Consider the following 15,294-nt stretch of genomic DNA (forward strand, 5'->3'; position numbering starts at 1 on the left):
TTTATACCCCGCCCATCTGGCTGAGTTTCCCCAGCCACTCTGGGCGGCTCCCAATCAGTGTTAAAAACAGTACAGCGTTACATATTAAAACCTTCCCTGGACAGGGCTGCCTTCAGATGTTGAGGCTCTTTTGTTCTTCTTACCTTGCAAATAAGAAAGAAGAAGAAACGATTTCCGACTATATCACTTTTGGTCTGATAGCTTCCATTCAGTCGGATTTCCTTACAATGTAAGACTTACGTTCTCTTCCTCTTCGCTTCTCCGTTTCCCATTGTTACATGTTTTACTTTATATATTAGTCTGACATCATTCCTATAGTGTAACAGGAAACACAGTCAGCTTGTCTGAATAGAGGACAAGGGAACTGCAGATTCAGCCTTAAGGAACTACATTACGTAGTTGATGTACCTTGAAATGCCCACACAGCTGAACAAGAAGCCTGCCAAAGTCTACAAGGATACTAACAGTCCATAGCTTTCTTAAAGTGGATATGTGATAGCACATAAAAAAGATTAAGATACATATTGCTTCTTGTATCAAAATGGTCATGAAAGCCTAGGTTGCACATAATAAAATAGCTGACACGTTTTAAAAAATATTTCCTGTTATTGTAAATCACATTCTTTTGCAATAAATCAGAAAATGAAATAAGACTTGCGGAATAAATTCTATGTTAAGACATAAAGAGCTATACCTGACTAACTCATACTCAGAATTGACTCATTGCAATCAGTGGGCTTGACCTAGTTGACTAACTGAAGTACATTGATTTCAGTAGGCATACTCTGAGTATGACATAATCAGGTACAATCTAGTACCGTATATTGTATATAAAAAAAATAAAGCTGCCATTTCATTCAAAGCTGAAGAGACCCATAATGATCGCTTCTCTATCAGACTACACAGAATGGTTTTGCAATGATGAGATGACATTGATTTTATTGGTGTTACCAAACAGTTCACGCAATGAAGTTGAGATGGAAAATCAGGTTTAAAATATCATTAGCAATGATGTTGAAGGCAAAGTTCTCAGCACATCTAAGGGGGAGAAATCTCCATAGCATTGACCATAATTACTTAGCAGTATTATTTGTTTTCTGGTTTCCAGCAGGAGGTGTTTCAGTTCAAACAACAGAAAGACATGATGGATGCCAGTCAAATATTTAATTCTGCTTGCAGACACACTGAAGCTGTGGCAAATCATTTTGCTTCATAGGGTGGTGCTAGGGATTGCTTTTGAAAGCAACAGACTCTTTCTTTGTGAGAAAATGTATTTCCAGTTACAAGTCCGTGGAAATCTGTATATCATTGATCGGTTGCATTAGGAATATAAAAGGGCAATAAGATGCCCTAACAGCTGAGCCAAAATATCTACCGTATTTTTCGCTCTATAACACGCACCCAACCATAACACGCACGTAGTTTTTAGAGGAGGAAAACAAGAAAAAAATATTCTAAACGAAACAGTGGATGTATGATTTTTGTGGTTCATGCTGTGGCCACAGACATGTGATCTGACAGTGAGTTTGGAGTAGCCCAATGCAAAAATCCTGAGGATCCATGTGGATCCATGCTTTGTAACCACGTTTTTGCACCACCAGGCAACAGTGGGTGCATGATTTTTTTGGTGCAGGCTATAGCCATGGACATCCTATGTGATCTGATGGTGAATTTGGGGTGACCCAGTGCAAAAATCCTGAGGATCCATGTGGATCCGTGCTTTGTAACCACGTTTTAAGTGGGGAGGGAAGGAAAAGCACTCAAGGGACAAGGAACACGTCTGGGGTGGGTGGAGAAGGATGCTGCTAATAATGAAGAAGAGGGGTATAAGGGGAGAAGGCTCCTCTCCTCTCCCGCTTTGCTCCTTTAAAGCAAGCAGGCTCTGCTTTTCTCCCTCCTCCCCGCTCATCCCCAGCTTAGCGAGCTGAAAAACGTTGCTGCTATTTAGCGAGCTGAGTGGGGAGGAGAGAGGGACAGAGAGCCTGCTTGGTTTAAAGGAACCAACCGGACATGAGTAAGCAGGCTCTCTGTCCCTCTCTCCTCCCCACTCAGCGGCTCTTCTCCCGCTTTGCTGTTTCAAAGCGAGCCACGGAGGAGGGAAGGAAGAGGAATCATGGATCCTCTGCTCACGACTGCAGCAGATCCCCCCCACCACCCATAGGCATTCCCTCCATAACACGCACAGACATTTCCCCTTACTTTCTAGGAGGAAAAAAGTGAGTGTTATGGTGCAAAAAATACGGTACTTAGTTTTGGGATTTCTGTTACCATTACTGAAAAACAGTATGTTTTTCCATGTGGTTTAAAGTGCTGCCCTCCACATTTTGTCCCAGACACTAAAAGACAGCTGTGGAAAAGCCCTGATGGACTTTTGAAGTGCTGTGCTGCCCCAGATGTTGCCTGCATGCACAACTTAGGAAAGTTCATGACTCTTGGGGGCCCTGTCCTGACCACAGAGGGAACCCACCGGGCATAAGGTAGGCAGCTTTAATTCAGGCCTGTACTCATCTGGAACCAAGACAGCTCCAGTTTTCTGTCTCATGTTCACTGACAAGTGGACACCAAGGGAGTGTTCGGCCCCTGGTATAGAAAGGGCTGGTCCCTCAGAAGTATCTCTGTGGGGGGCTCTCTTTAGAGGTCTCAGTTAGAGGAACCAAAAGGCTCCAGTTTGGGATGACCACCCCTGCAGATTCTGGTGGGTTTCTTCTCCTCTTAGCTGCTTCTCAGAGGGTCATTATGACATTAGATGCAGTTCCTGCACTTTAGCAAGCTTTCCTCCAGCCAAGATGAATGGTATTAGGCACCCCCAGCTCGGCCTGCATCCCAGGAGTGATGTTCTAGAAAATATTTTAGTGTCATAAGAATTGGAAGTGACGTCAAAGGTCGTCTAGCCCAACTCCCCGCACCCTGCCAGTTCAGGGAAATTGACGGCAACAGCTCCCTGAGAGGTGGTTCTCCAGCCTCTGATTAAGGACAGTCCATTGCCTCCTCCTGCTAAACAGCTTACACCATCAGGATGCTCTTCCCAAGGTTTAGTTGAAATCCCCATCTTCTAATTTTAGCAGTGTTTTTTATTATTATTAAGGGTATTGTTTGTGTTAGGTATTTTATTGTAAGCTGCCATGGTTTATTTAAAAATTAAACGTAGGATGTAAATGCAAAAAAGCCCAATAAAAAACTAAATTGCAGCAAATTCAGATAATGCGGCAGGATTTTTCAATTTGTTATGAAATGTATAGCTGACATCCTGAGTTATTCAGCAACTGATCATTTTGAACTCAATAGTAAATTGTAATAAATAACAAAATAGCCCATTCATCTGATTGTTCTGCTAATTATATAAAAACGAAAATATGTTTCCATGTAAGAAAACTTTTATTGTTGCTTTCTGCAGCGAAGATGTTAGATTACCATCATGGCACAAACAAGGAGTGTGGTGGAGTCTCCTACTTTGGAGGTCTTTAAGCAGAGGCTTGACAACCATATGTCAGGAGTGCTCTGATGGTGTTTCCTGCTTGGCAGGGGGTTGGACTCGATGGCCCTTGTGGTCTCTTCCAACTCTATGATTCTATGATTCTATGAACAATGGGTAGCCAAACCATGATTTGTATGCACTAAACTGTTAATTCTTAATGAAAGTATAATTTTAATAGCAAGCAGTCAAGATTAAATATTCTTTATGGTGCTGTTATGCCAGGGAATGCTTAACACTAGAGTTTAGATTTGGCTGTAATCTCAGCCTTGTTTACTGAAAATCATAATACCACACAGAAAGAAGCTGGGGAAACACAGCTGCTTTATAGACAATAATTTTGCAGGTTTCACAGTCTGGTGCTAAAGGTTACTCTTTGATGGCAGTTAATCATTCTCTCAGCTGTATTTTCTTGTTACTAGTTTGTTGCTACTAGGAACTAGAGGTCTGATGAATGGAATGAATGCTTTTATTAATTTATTAATCACAACTACACAATCAGATTCTTTTATTTACTTACACTATTTTTATACCGCTCTGGGGCAACAAGGATATCAATAAATCAATAAAAAAGCAAATTGTATGTGTATGTGTGGGGCAGCAGGCACATTGTATAACACAGTATTACTAAGAGAAGATCTAAAATTCCATACATCAGTTTTTGCACATCCAAAAAGCCTTGGAAAATAAAAAAGGTCTTTAGCTGGTGCTGAAAAGAATACAAGTATGTGGGCAAACATACTGTCCCATTTCTTGTTCTGTGCAGATCAAGGATGCCATGATCTGTCAATTGCAATTCGCTCAGTTTCTCATTCTCCTGTCTTAAATTCAATTCTATAATCTATTGCAGCATTTGCAGTATTTTTAATAATCATTAATTTTTTTATCATTTTACTGTGAATTTCACTGAATATGTGGTTTTGACTAATGTACAGATTTTTGCAAGCAATTTCTCTTAGTGCATTTTTGTATGTTATTTTCACTAATATATTCATTTTTATGCACATTTTGCTGTGATGTTATGCATCTTTGTAAACACTGTTTGTATGGAGAATTACATCACAAAAAACCCCGGGAAATGTTGTAAGAAGCTTTTAAATCTACTTTAAAACAAAAACAAGGTTTGGTGATCCACTTTCTTTGTACACTAGGTGTACTAAAGTGATGCCTCTCAGGTTGTAGACTGGAATTCCCATCATGTCTGCCCATGGACTCTGCTGGCTGCAGCTGATGGGAGTTGGAGAACTGATGCAAAACATCAGTGCTGAAGGGCCCCATGGTGGCTGCATAGGTAAACTTCTTAAACTTGTTTCTCCCCTCCCTCTCCAGGTAAACATGGTCATGTCCCTCCTGGGAATGTTCTGTCCCACTGTATTTGATGTCATCAGTGCTCTGGAAAACTATCACCCTCGAATCGCCCTCCGGTGGCAGCTGGGGCGCATCTTTGCTCTCTTCCTGGGCAACCTGTACACATTTATTATTGCTCTCATGGATGAAATCAATCTCAAGGCAAGTTGGCTAATTTTTATATGTCCTGTTTATTTGCAGCTTTCTAGAAGAAGGTTCCAGTTTGAAGTCTTGAGCTCCAGAAGGTTACAAAGATATACGTCTATATTCCAGTCCAGCTAAATTAGTCACAAATAAGTCCAATGGAAACCAAGAGAACAAGTGAGCTTCCTTTGGAATTAACCATGACTAACTTTAGCTGGCTTGGGGACATGGAGTTTGATTCAGAGTAAAAGGTAAACGGTAAAGGTAAAGGACCCCTGGACAGTTAACTCAGTCAAAGGCAACTATGGGGTGCTGTGCTCATCTCACTTTTTGGGCCAAGGAAGCTGGCATTTGTCTGCAGACAGCTTTCCGGGCCATGTGGCCAGCATGACTAAACCGCTCCTGGTGTAGTTGAAGGGGCCAAAACCCACGGGAGGAAAGGACTGGTGGGTTTTGCTGGTTCACCTGCCCACACTGTCCTGGAGGGCCTCCCACCCTTTTCAGGGAACTGGGAGCAGGAAGGGCAAGGCTCAGTTGGTGAAAATCACCTCCCCACCTTCCTCTAAAGTATTTAGCTATTTCTGTGTGGCTAAAATGGAAAGGCTACGGGGGGGGGGGTAGTAGTAGTAGCGACAACAACCACCATAGTACATTTATATAATGTAGATCAGGGCAGTCCAACATTTCATACCAAGTGAGCCACAAGAGAGAGTGTGTGTATTATATATATATATATATTACACTAGAGGTTTTCAACCTTTCTGAGTTCATGGCTCCCTTGACCAACTACATTCTTTCTGCGGCTCCTTTGTGGGGCTCAGGAGCCCAGTTAGGTCCCCCCTTGCCTGCAGAGCTGGCAGCCCTCAGCCCTTTTTGAACAGCTTCCCTCAGCCTCCTCTCCTCTTCCTTCTCCTTGGGAGCCCCAAAGAGCAGGGCCTCCCAGAGGCGCCATTCGCCTGCGGAGCTTATGGCCAGGGCTGCTGCAATAAACAGCTGTGCAAGCCTTTGGGAGGCAGAGATGCAAGAGGACACCAGAGGAGGGAGGGAAGGAAAGAGGGACACCCCTGCGGCACCCCTGACCATCCTTCAAGGCACCCTAGGGTGCCACGGCACACTGGTTGAAAACCACTGTATTACACAATTAACAATGTATGTGCTTCTGTTAACAACACACGAGACCAAAAAAAATAATATTTTTAAAGTGTTTAAGATGTTTCTTCTTGAATGTTGCATAGGACTGCCAAAAATGGTCTTGCGGGCCAGACCACCTTGGTGTTGATGCTTCACGCACATTATCTCATTGGTTCTTACAACACCCCTGTAAGGTTGTGGTGAAGACTGTTATTTCTGTCATAAGTCAGTGGCTTGCTTAAGGCCACCTACTGGGTTCACTGGAGAAATGATCTCTAACGATTGGCACTAATTAGCTATTGAGCCAAAAGCCCTAAACAACTTGGGACCAGGACATTTAATTGTTTGTCTCCTCCTGTCAAGATGAAGCCAATCTTGAATGCCTTCCAAGGAGATCTAGTTGGTCATTCCAGGACCAGTGAATTGCCCCGGCTGTTCCTGGCAACAGCATGGAAGCGGGTATTCCCAGGAATGCCCTCCCTTGGGTGGTTTGTGAGGTGGAGTCAGCAATGACTTTGAAATGCTTCTTAAAGACCTCTGTGTTTACCCAGCCATTCCTGGAATCTGACTCTTAGTTTTTAATTATGTTTTATACACTGTTTTGATATATAGTTGTGTTCCATATTTCACTTTTATGAAATATTATTGTCGTTATATTTTTATTGTCTTTATGTAAACCACATAGAGATTTTTATTATATTAAGTGGCATAATTTTTTAATAAATAATGATCTAAACATTGGACTCTGGTTTCTAGCCAGGTCTGTAGCTACCGCATTCCCCCCTACCCCTCGCTGCAGCCTCTGTGTGATTTGATTTGTGCTGTTGAAAAACATCTCCTTTTTCCCAGCTGGAAGAAGAGAAGATTGTGAGGCAGAACATGACAATTTGGCTAACCAACTTGTACAACGGGACCCTACCTGAAAACGTCACTGGCCCTCCCCCCCACGTGAGCCTTGCGGATGTCCCGAGAGGCCCCTGCTGGGAAACAATGGTTGGTCAGGTAAAGCCATTTTTGGAAAAACAACAACACCCAAAGCTTCTGGAACGATGCTTGCTTGCTGATTCTCACAAGAGTATTCATTCTTAATGCATTCTGACCTCACAGTCTTAACTTTCAGCCCGGAATCTGAAGGAGGAAGGATATTTTGTTGCTTTGATTCCAAGTCCTGGCCCCAAGAAATAGATGTGGATGAACCCATATTTCTGGGAGCATCAGCCTCCTCCTAGTCTGGAGTGGGGTGGAAATCGCAGCTCACTCTAATAGAGGGGATCTATGGTTCGAAATTTGGGGTCTGCAACGAGACTGCTCTGTGTTTTGGCTGCGTTACTAAATCACTGAGTCATGAAAGTCTTGCTGACTTGAATTACAATCCTCCTCCTCCAGCCAAATCCCTGATCTCTACCTTAGCTGTGATTGAAGTAGTGTCAGGGGGCAGCAACACAAACCACTTAAGGGAAACCCAGTAGATGGAGACATGCCCTCCTGTGGATGGATTATTTGGTTTGGCCAGAGGAGGCCTAGTCTATAATTCCGTCTCAACCTTTACTGCATGGTCTTAAACAAGTCATGATATCACAGCTGGGCTATCTCCCAGGATGCATCAAGCTCTTTTTACCATGAAATATACAATATGAATATATGAGAAACAAAACCCTGACCTCTTTCCTAGTTGTTTAGAGCAGATTGAGAATGAATGACTGGGAACATCCACTTAAGTCTTCACAATTATGAAAGGGATTCCATTTAATAGTGTGCCTGAGCTAGGATATATTCACACAGTAAAATTAGCCAAGGATGTGCATTTTCCCTTCTGTATCAGAATTTGGTATTTTATATTTTTCAATTTTTAAAATTATTATTATACAGTGGTACCTCAGGATAAGTACTTAATTCGTTCCGGAGGTCCGTTCTTAAACTGAAACTGTTCTTAACCTGAAGCACCTCTTTAGCTAATGGGGCCTCCTGCTGCTGCTGCGCCGCTGGAGCCCGATTTCTGTTCTCACCCTGAAGCAAAGTTCTTAACCTGAAGCACTATTTCTGGGTTAGCAGAGTCTGTAACCTGAAGCGTATGTAACCTGAAGCGTATGTAACCTGAGGTACCACTGTATTGTTATTCGTACTGTACCCCACCCTGGGATTATTTTTTTGCAAAGTGTGGGTAGTAATTTTTTAAAAAATAAACAATCACAAGCAAACAGGTGATATTCCCATATTGTGTATGCATCATACATTTAAAGCATGTTCCAAGGAATACTGGGAACTGTCGTTTGTCAAGCGTGCTGGGAATTGTAGCTCTGTGAGAGTGTAAGCTACAGTTCCCAGGATTCAATGGGGGGGGGAGAGAAATATGATGTAAATGTGCATTAAAATGTATGGTGTGTAATCAGTCTCTATCTACACATGGATTGCACTTTTCTCCCTAAGCAACCAAGAGCTTTGTGGCACCGTTAAAGTCCACAAGCCTGTTGTTTTTGCTGCAACAGACTAACATAGCTTGCCCCCTGGAAATTCTTTTCCTGCACATGACTATTCCTTTAATAAATCCTTTCCCTCTGGAAAAAGTGGGCAAAGGACCCGGGGAATGCTCTGAACACTGTATTTCTGAAATTTTACAGAGGGGCAAAAGGTGTCTGGGAGGCAATGGGCAAGATGATTCAAGATGATTCTGCTGACAAAACACTTTAGGACAGCATCCTGCTCCCCATTTAGCATGTGTGCACAATGTAGGAGTCCTCTAAGTTTCTTCTAAGTGTTCCAATGGCCCATTTCAAACAACAGGAGTGAATGGCAGGAGGATAAGCAGCATTGCTTCCTTGGCGTTTGCCAACGCTCTCAATAAAGAAACAACCCAACCCTTTGCTTCTAAAAAAGAAAACCTTGTTTCTGCAGGAATTTGTGCGGCTGACGGTCTCTGACACTGTGACGACCTACATCACAATTTTAATTGGTGATTTCCTAAAAGCTGTCTTTGTCAGGTTTTTCAATTACTGCTGGTGCTGGGACTTGGAATATGGCTTTGTAAGTATTTGACTTCTTGCTCCTCCTTCTTTAAAAAATGAATTCTTTCTGAAATAATAACAATAATATAATGTAAATGTTCCAGTACTTGACACTGTACTATGCTGTATTATACTATACTAGCAGTCCTACACGATACTGTTGGATTTATGGAGAATATATGGGAAATGCCTGGTTGAACAAACTACCATAAACTATCTTTAGAAACGTAATGCTGATAATGCCTTGTCAATCTTATCTTTGTCTGAAGAGCTCCATCTACAGAGTCCACTCCCAAGAAAGATTTTGCATTTGATTTATTTTTCATAAGGAAAAGGAACTCAGGGGATGCCACGCTGAATGAGACTGAGCTTCACCAAGTCCTGGATTCTGTGGTGGCAACAGCAAACATCTTGGATATGTCTGAAATCTAAAAAGAATGGCACAGACAAAACATTCCATAGTAGGGCAGTACCTCTTTAGTCCAACCAAAATGTCACAAGATAGGCAACAATCTATGGCCAGGTCTTCAAAATGCAAGTATCCACCTAGTTCTCTTTAGTTACCCAGTCTCAGCAGAAAATGGCCCAAAGTGAGGATGGGGCAGAGGCACACAAGCCGGGCCCCCTCAACATCATGTGCGCAGGCTCCACTTCAGATCTCGCTGATAATATTTCATAAGAAAGGAGGCAGCACCTTCTTTGTATATCATGTGTGCATTGCCTGCAATTTGTACTGGGCTAGCAGCAAGGCATTTGTTCTTTAATGGTGCCAAGTGAGCCAAGTATGATTGATTGATGTCTTATTTGAGATTTAATGACTGTGACTTGTCCAATTTTCTAACCTCGCCATTAAGGGAGCACTTTGTATCAGGGGATTCTGATGGGCTTTGCGCTGGTTTGCCAACACAGAGCATCTGAGGCCAGCCAGACATTTTAGGGTTATAATGTAGACAATCACTCTTTTGGCTGGGCTCTTGTGTTTTCAACAGCTGTGTGGCAAGCAGGGATTCAGCATATGGAGTTTCCCCCCAGCACCTCATCAGTCAGGAGAATGTCTATTGGTTAATTTTTATATATATATATATATATATATATATATATATATATATATGTAGGTTTTGGTGTCTTCGGGTGTCTTCCCGTGTAAGAGTACTCTTACACGGGAAGACACCCGAAGACACCAAAACCTACATTCCTGTACCCGTGAAAATCTACGAAAGCATATATATATATATATATATATATATATATATATATATATATATCTGCTTAAAGTGCAGCTGTTAAAGACATAGAAGTCACTGCCAGCAAAAAGTTTATAACTATATTAATGAGTGCTCACGCTTCTTTAATTTTAACTTTAATTTTTTAAAGGGAGGAATTCAGTGTAGTGCTGAGCAGCTCACTCCATCAGAGCCAGCATTTCTGCTTTCCTGGGAGAACGATCTGCCCTCTCCTCTCCCTGGTGCGCTTCCAGGGGCTCTTCTGACACCCCCCAAACCAACTGGGGGTGCATTAGGGGAAGGAGGGAGGGGAGAAAGCCCCATAGCGCTAGGGGAAGTTTTCTGCTGGCAGGACTACAGTGGTACCTTGGTTTACGAACTTAATCTGTTCCAGAAGTCCGTTCTTAAACAAAAGCGTACTTAAACCAAGGCGTGCTTTCCCACAGAAAGTAATGCAAAATGGATTAATCCGTTCCAGACGGTGAAAAGCAACCCCTAAAACAGCAATTTCACATGAATTTTACTATCTAACAAGACCATTTCTGGGTTAGGGTTAGGGTTAATTTTAGGACTGGGTTAGGGTTAGGGTAAGGATTAGAATTAGGGTTAGTTCAGGGTCAGTGTTGTTTTATGTTTTCTTGTGATTTTGATTCATTTCCAGTTGGCTTGCTGGGGAGCGCCTGGCAGGGGCTCTAAGATGCAGCTTCCGGGCTGCCTCCCCCCTCCCCGACCCCAGAAACTCTGCAGCCTGGCTGCGTGCAAGCAGGGCCGGGCCGGGGATATCTCAGCTGTGAAGGGAGGCTCCACGCTGCCTATCGGAGCAGCCCCAATCCCAACTCCTACTTGCGTGCAAGCAGGAGGGGGCAGGAATTTCTCAGGCAGCGCGAAGCCTCCCTTCCCATTGGAGCAGCCCCATCCCACTCCTACTTGCGTGCAAGCAGGAGGGCAGGGGGATCCCTCAGCTGGGTAGGGAGGCTGAGTGACAGAAGGCTGTGCCAACAAAACAGAAGTGTACCCCCGAACGTCCGTTCGTATGCCAAAAACCCCCACAAAAACCCCCACAAAAAAACCCACAAAAAAACCCAATGCAACCTAGAACACTCATTTCCGGGTCTGAAGTGGTCATAATCCAAAATGTTCATTAACTAGGCTGTTCGTAACCCGAGGCACCACTGTACTTAGTTGAGTCCAGACCATAACTTGGGTGCTGCGCCCCACTTTCTGCCCCCATAACAATGCCCCACATTGTGAATACAGATAAAATCTCAACCTAAATTAGAGGCACGTATGTAATTTGTTATTTGTGGATCTTTTGGACTACAGCTTCCATCAGCCCCAGGCAGCAGAGCCAACGGTGAGAGATCATGGGAGTTGTAGTCCAGCAGGGCACCTGGAAGGCACCTGGTTGGGGAAGGCTAGAGAAACTGTTTCCATATGCTACATATTTTGGTTCAGTGAAACAAAGCATACATAACAAAGTTCAGTTTTTATTTTTGTACAGTTTAGTGTGGGGTTCAGAGGCAGAAGGGGGAGAACAGTTCTGTGTCTGATCTTGAACTTTCTGACAACATCTATGACCTGAAACAGAAAGAAACACTGGTTATTACTTGTTTTGTACTTAAAAAACACACTAAATCTCATTTTATTATTTAAAAATCAACATGTTAGATTATATTACATCTATTATAGTGCCATGCAGGCCTAGAACTCTATATTAAAAACTCTACAGTCAGGTGTCATTTAAATATTATTTTGCATATGTGTTTCAGATTATATTATTGCCCCGGTTCTGGAGATTTGTTCATTTGCTTGAGGAAAAACTGTTCCTAATGCAAAATGATCAATATGCAATCTTTGCACATTGTTTTAAAGCTTTGTTGCAACTCTAAGAGAATTCATTATGCTTCCCCTTCAGCCTTCATATTCAGAATTTGATATTAGTGGAAATGTGTTGGGCCTGATCTTCAATCAAGGCATGATCTGGTAAGTGTGTCTTGGTGGAATACGGCACGAGAGATCTTGTAGAAGTGGCTTTACTTAAGGTTAAGGTTTTCCAATGTGACTGAATTCTTCTGCTTTGCTTGTCAAATCTCTGATATAAATGTGGGAAATCACACTTGTCACCTCTGGTCTTTATTCTCCACTTCATTGTACCAGCTTTACTGTGGTGTGACTTCACTGAAATCATGCCTGGACGCTGTGAAATAAGCTGTTATAAATTGAGAGTAACAAATGGTGACTCAATCATGAGTCCTTCTCTGAAGACATAGTCATGTCGGATGCCACCTTTCAGGTGTGACAAATTCAGCTATTGTTGTTGTCAGACTTTTGGAATATACAGGGCATATACAGGGCAATCATTATTAGTTTCTTATTTGGTGTTGCTTCCTTGCTCCTACATTTGGCTCCTCCAATGTGACAAAAACACAGGAGGCTATAAATATCGTGGCAAATCATGAATGTGGGAGTTGGTGTTTACCTTTCAAGAAAGATCCATGCCTTCACACTCCACCATTGGCAAGCACTGAGCTCAGTGCTACACGATAGACATGTTTCTGCGTTTATGCTGTAATAAATTCAGTTTGACCCTTCAGCTACAGCAGTCAGTTATTAATTTAGGAATAAACTATTCAATTATGAATAAAATAAACAATTATAAAGAAGCAGGAACATAGCTTCAGAGTGGTTGGTTGGCATCGCTGTCTTGGGACACAATGGAAGAATGTGCCTTTGGAGGTAAAGTCAAACTATTGGAAGGTTACAGCACCTGTTGTGGCTGTAGAGACCGATACATGGGAGAGTTCCTCCTAGATCCATCCATGTCACTGGAGGTGTAGAAGTTTGTAGTGGCCAGGAGTGCACTCTTCCAGTTCCCACTGGTACACCACCTACAGCCAATCCTGGAAAGGACGTGATAGTGCGGGCCTTGGCAGCCTCTAGACTGGACTACTGCAGTGTGCTCTGTGTGTGCTGCCCTTAAGGTGGATTTTGAAATTGCAGCTAATGCAGAATTCTGTGCCCCAACGTTTGCCCAGAATAGCTCCACATCAGCATATTACACATGTGGTAGTTTTGCCCTTCCAGCTATGATATTGAGATATTACATTAAGGTGGAGAATAGTGAAATACCAGAAATTATTTTTTCAAATATATTACTCACCCCATTTCATTCAAATATTAATTTGGGGACAGGTGGGGGGGGGCGTGCTCTAACATCAGATTTCATATGCATTCCCAGAAACAGATGACATCAGCTTTCAAAGCAAACTGAAATTTGCATAAAATGTTAGGAAAAAAATCTGATAGTTACCTCAAAATTAAGGTCATACGTTGTCATAATGTTTCTTCTCTTTTGTTTGGTATGATTCCATTTTAGCTCTGCTAGACCCAATTCAGTTTAATCCATTCTATACCAGGCAGAAGAGAAAACAAGAGCAGAGAAAAACTACATGAGCTCCCTATAGTTTAATCTCACGCTTTTGCAAATACCAGTAAGCACTACCTGTAGGGATCGCTAAACAATCACACTATGACAAAATGAAATACACTTTGATTCAGGAAACAATGCGAACAATCTGGCAACTGTAATAAATGATAATAATAGATCAATCCAACCAGGTTGGGGGAATAGAGTAGCAGAGGAGGGTGGGGTGTGTGTGCATGCATGCATTTTCTCAGGGGGGCTTATCATGTTTATTATTGTGTACCTGTGATAAGATAAGAACCATATTAACTTAATCTTTATAAACATGGCTGTTTTGAAAGCACCTCTCTCCAAATACGAACCAATATGGACTAGCAGAGTGTTGGGGGGGGGGGCAAATCCTTAGAAGACCCAAGGGTTTGTGGCTGGGAAAGCAAAGGGATATAAAAGCTAAAGAGTTACTGCCTTAGAACCCCCTTTGTAGATTTTTATGAGAAAATGGCTTATTGAATGTTCATAGGATGGGCTCTTTTTACGCGCCATGTCTGCCGGCGATCAACGTCATCCGTCTCCATACATCCATGTACCTGCAGTGCTGGGCTGTGATGTGCTGCAATGTTCCCCATGAGAGAGTCTTCAAAGCCTCACGATCAAACAACTTCTACATGGCCATGCTGCTGTTTATTCTCTTCCTCTCCACGCTGCCAGTTGTCTACACAGTTGTTTCCGTTCCTCCATCCTTTGACTGTGGTCCATTCAGGTTTACTGCATTTTATATCCATTTCTTCAAAGTCAGATGTAGGATTACTGAACAAATAACTATAACATTGGATGCACTTTCGTGAAAGATAGGTGTGACAAAGACAGTATACATACTATACCTTTAAAGCCCATTTGAAGCCCATTTTCCCCTTCAAAGAATTCTGGGCACTGTAGTTTATTCATTATTGCTGGAAATTTGAACTCTACGACAAGTATACTACAGTGCCCAGAATTCTTAGAGGGGAGAAATGGGCTTCAAATGTGCTCTAAAGGTATATTGTGTATGCCAACAGATAACAGGGTCACTTATATTTAAAAATTAATAATTCCAGTCCAATGCAGGGCCTTTATGTTAGCCTGAGTAAACATTTTCCCCTCAGCTTTTGTCAAGGACAGATATTTAAACATCCCCAGAAACATTGCAGATGTTCTTTGAATGTGCCAGACTCTGCAGAACATATTCTTTTCTACTATGAACTTAATAAGATATACTTCTGAGTAACTATGTAAAAGATGCTGCCGCACAGGGTACCTGGACAAGGCAGTGTCTCAGTTGCGCTTCAGATTTGCATTCTGCATGTAGCATTTATTATGTTGAATGGGAAAAAAGTCAGGAACAAATATATATACCGTATTTTTTGCCCTATAGGACGCACTTTTCCCCCTCCAAAAATGAAGGGGAAATGTGTGTGCGTCCTATGGGGCGAATGCAGGCTTTCACTGAAGCCTGGAGAGTGAGAGGGGTCGGTGCGCACCAACCCCTCTCTCTCTCCAGGCTTCAGGAGAGCC

General features: G+C 42.4%; 1 protein-coding gene across 1 annotated transcript in view; it reads left to right on the forward strand.

Moving 5' to 3' along the window:
• The window catches only part of TMC1 (transmembrane channel like 1), a 69,061-nt gene that overhangs the window by 36,672 nt on the left and 17,095 nt on the right, over window positions 1-15,294 (forward strand). Inside the window, exons 12-16 of the mRNA XM_081213619.1 lie at window positions 4,802-4,981; window positions 6,944-7,096; window positions 8,987-9,115; window positions 12,235-12,302; window positions 14,264-14,503. Coding sequence (XP_081069745.1) covers window positions 4,802-4,981; window positions 6,944-7,096; window positions 8,987-9,115; window positions 12,235-12,302; window positions 14,264-14,503 — 770 coding nt within the window. The remainder of the gene's footprint in view (window positions 1-4,801; window positions 4,982-6,943; window positions 7,097-8,986; window positions 9,116-12,234; window positions 12,303-14,263; window positions 14,504-15,294) is intronic.

The sequence above is a fragment of the Podarcis bocagei genome (genome assembly GCF_964188305.1).
Source record: "Podarcis bocagei genome assembly, chromosome: 11".
Classification (NCBI taxonomy): Eukaryota; Metazoa; Chordata; class Lepidosauria; order Squamata; family Lacertidae; genus Podarcis; species Podarcis bocagei.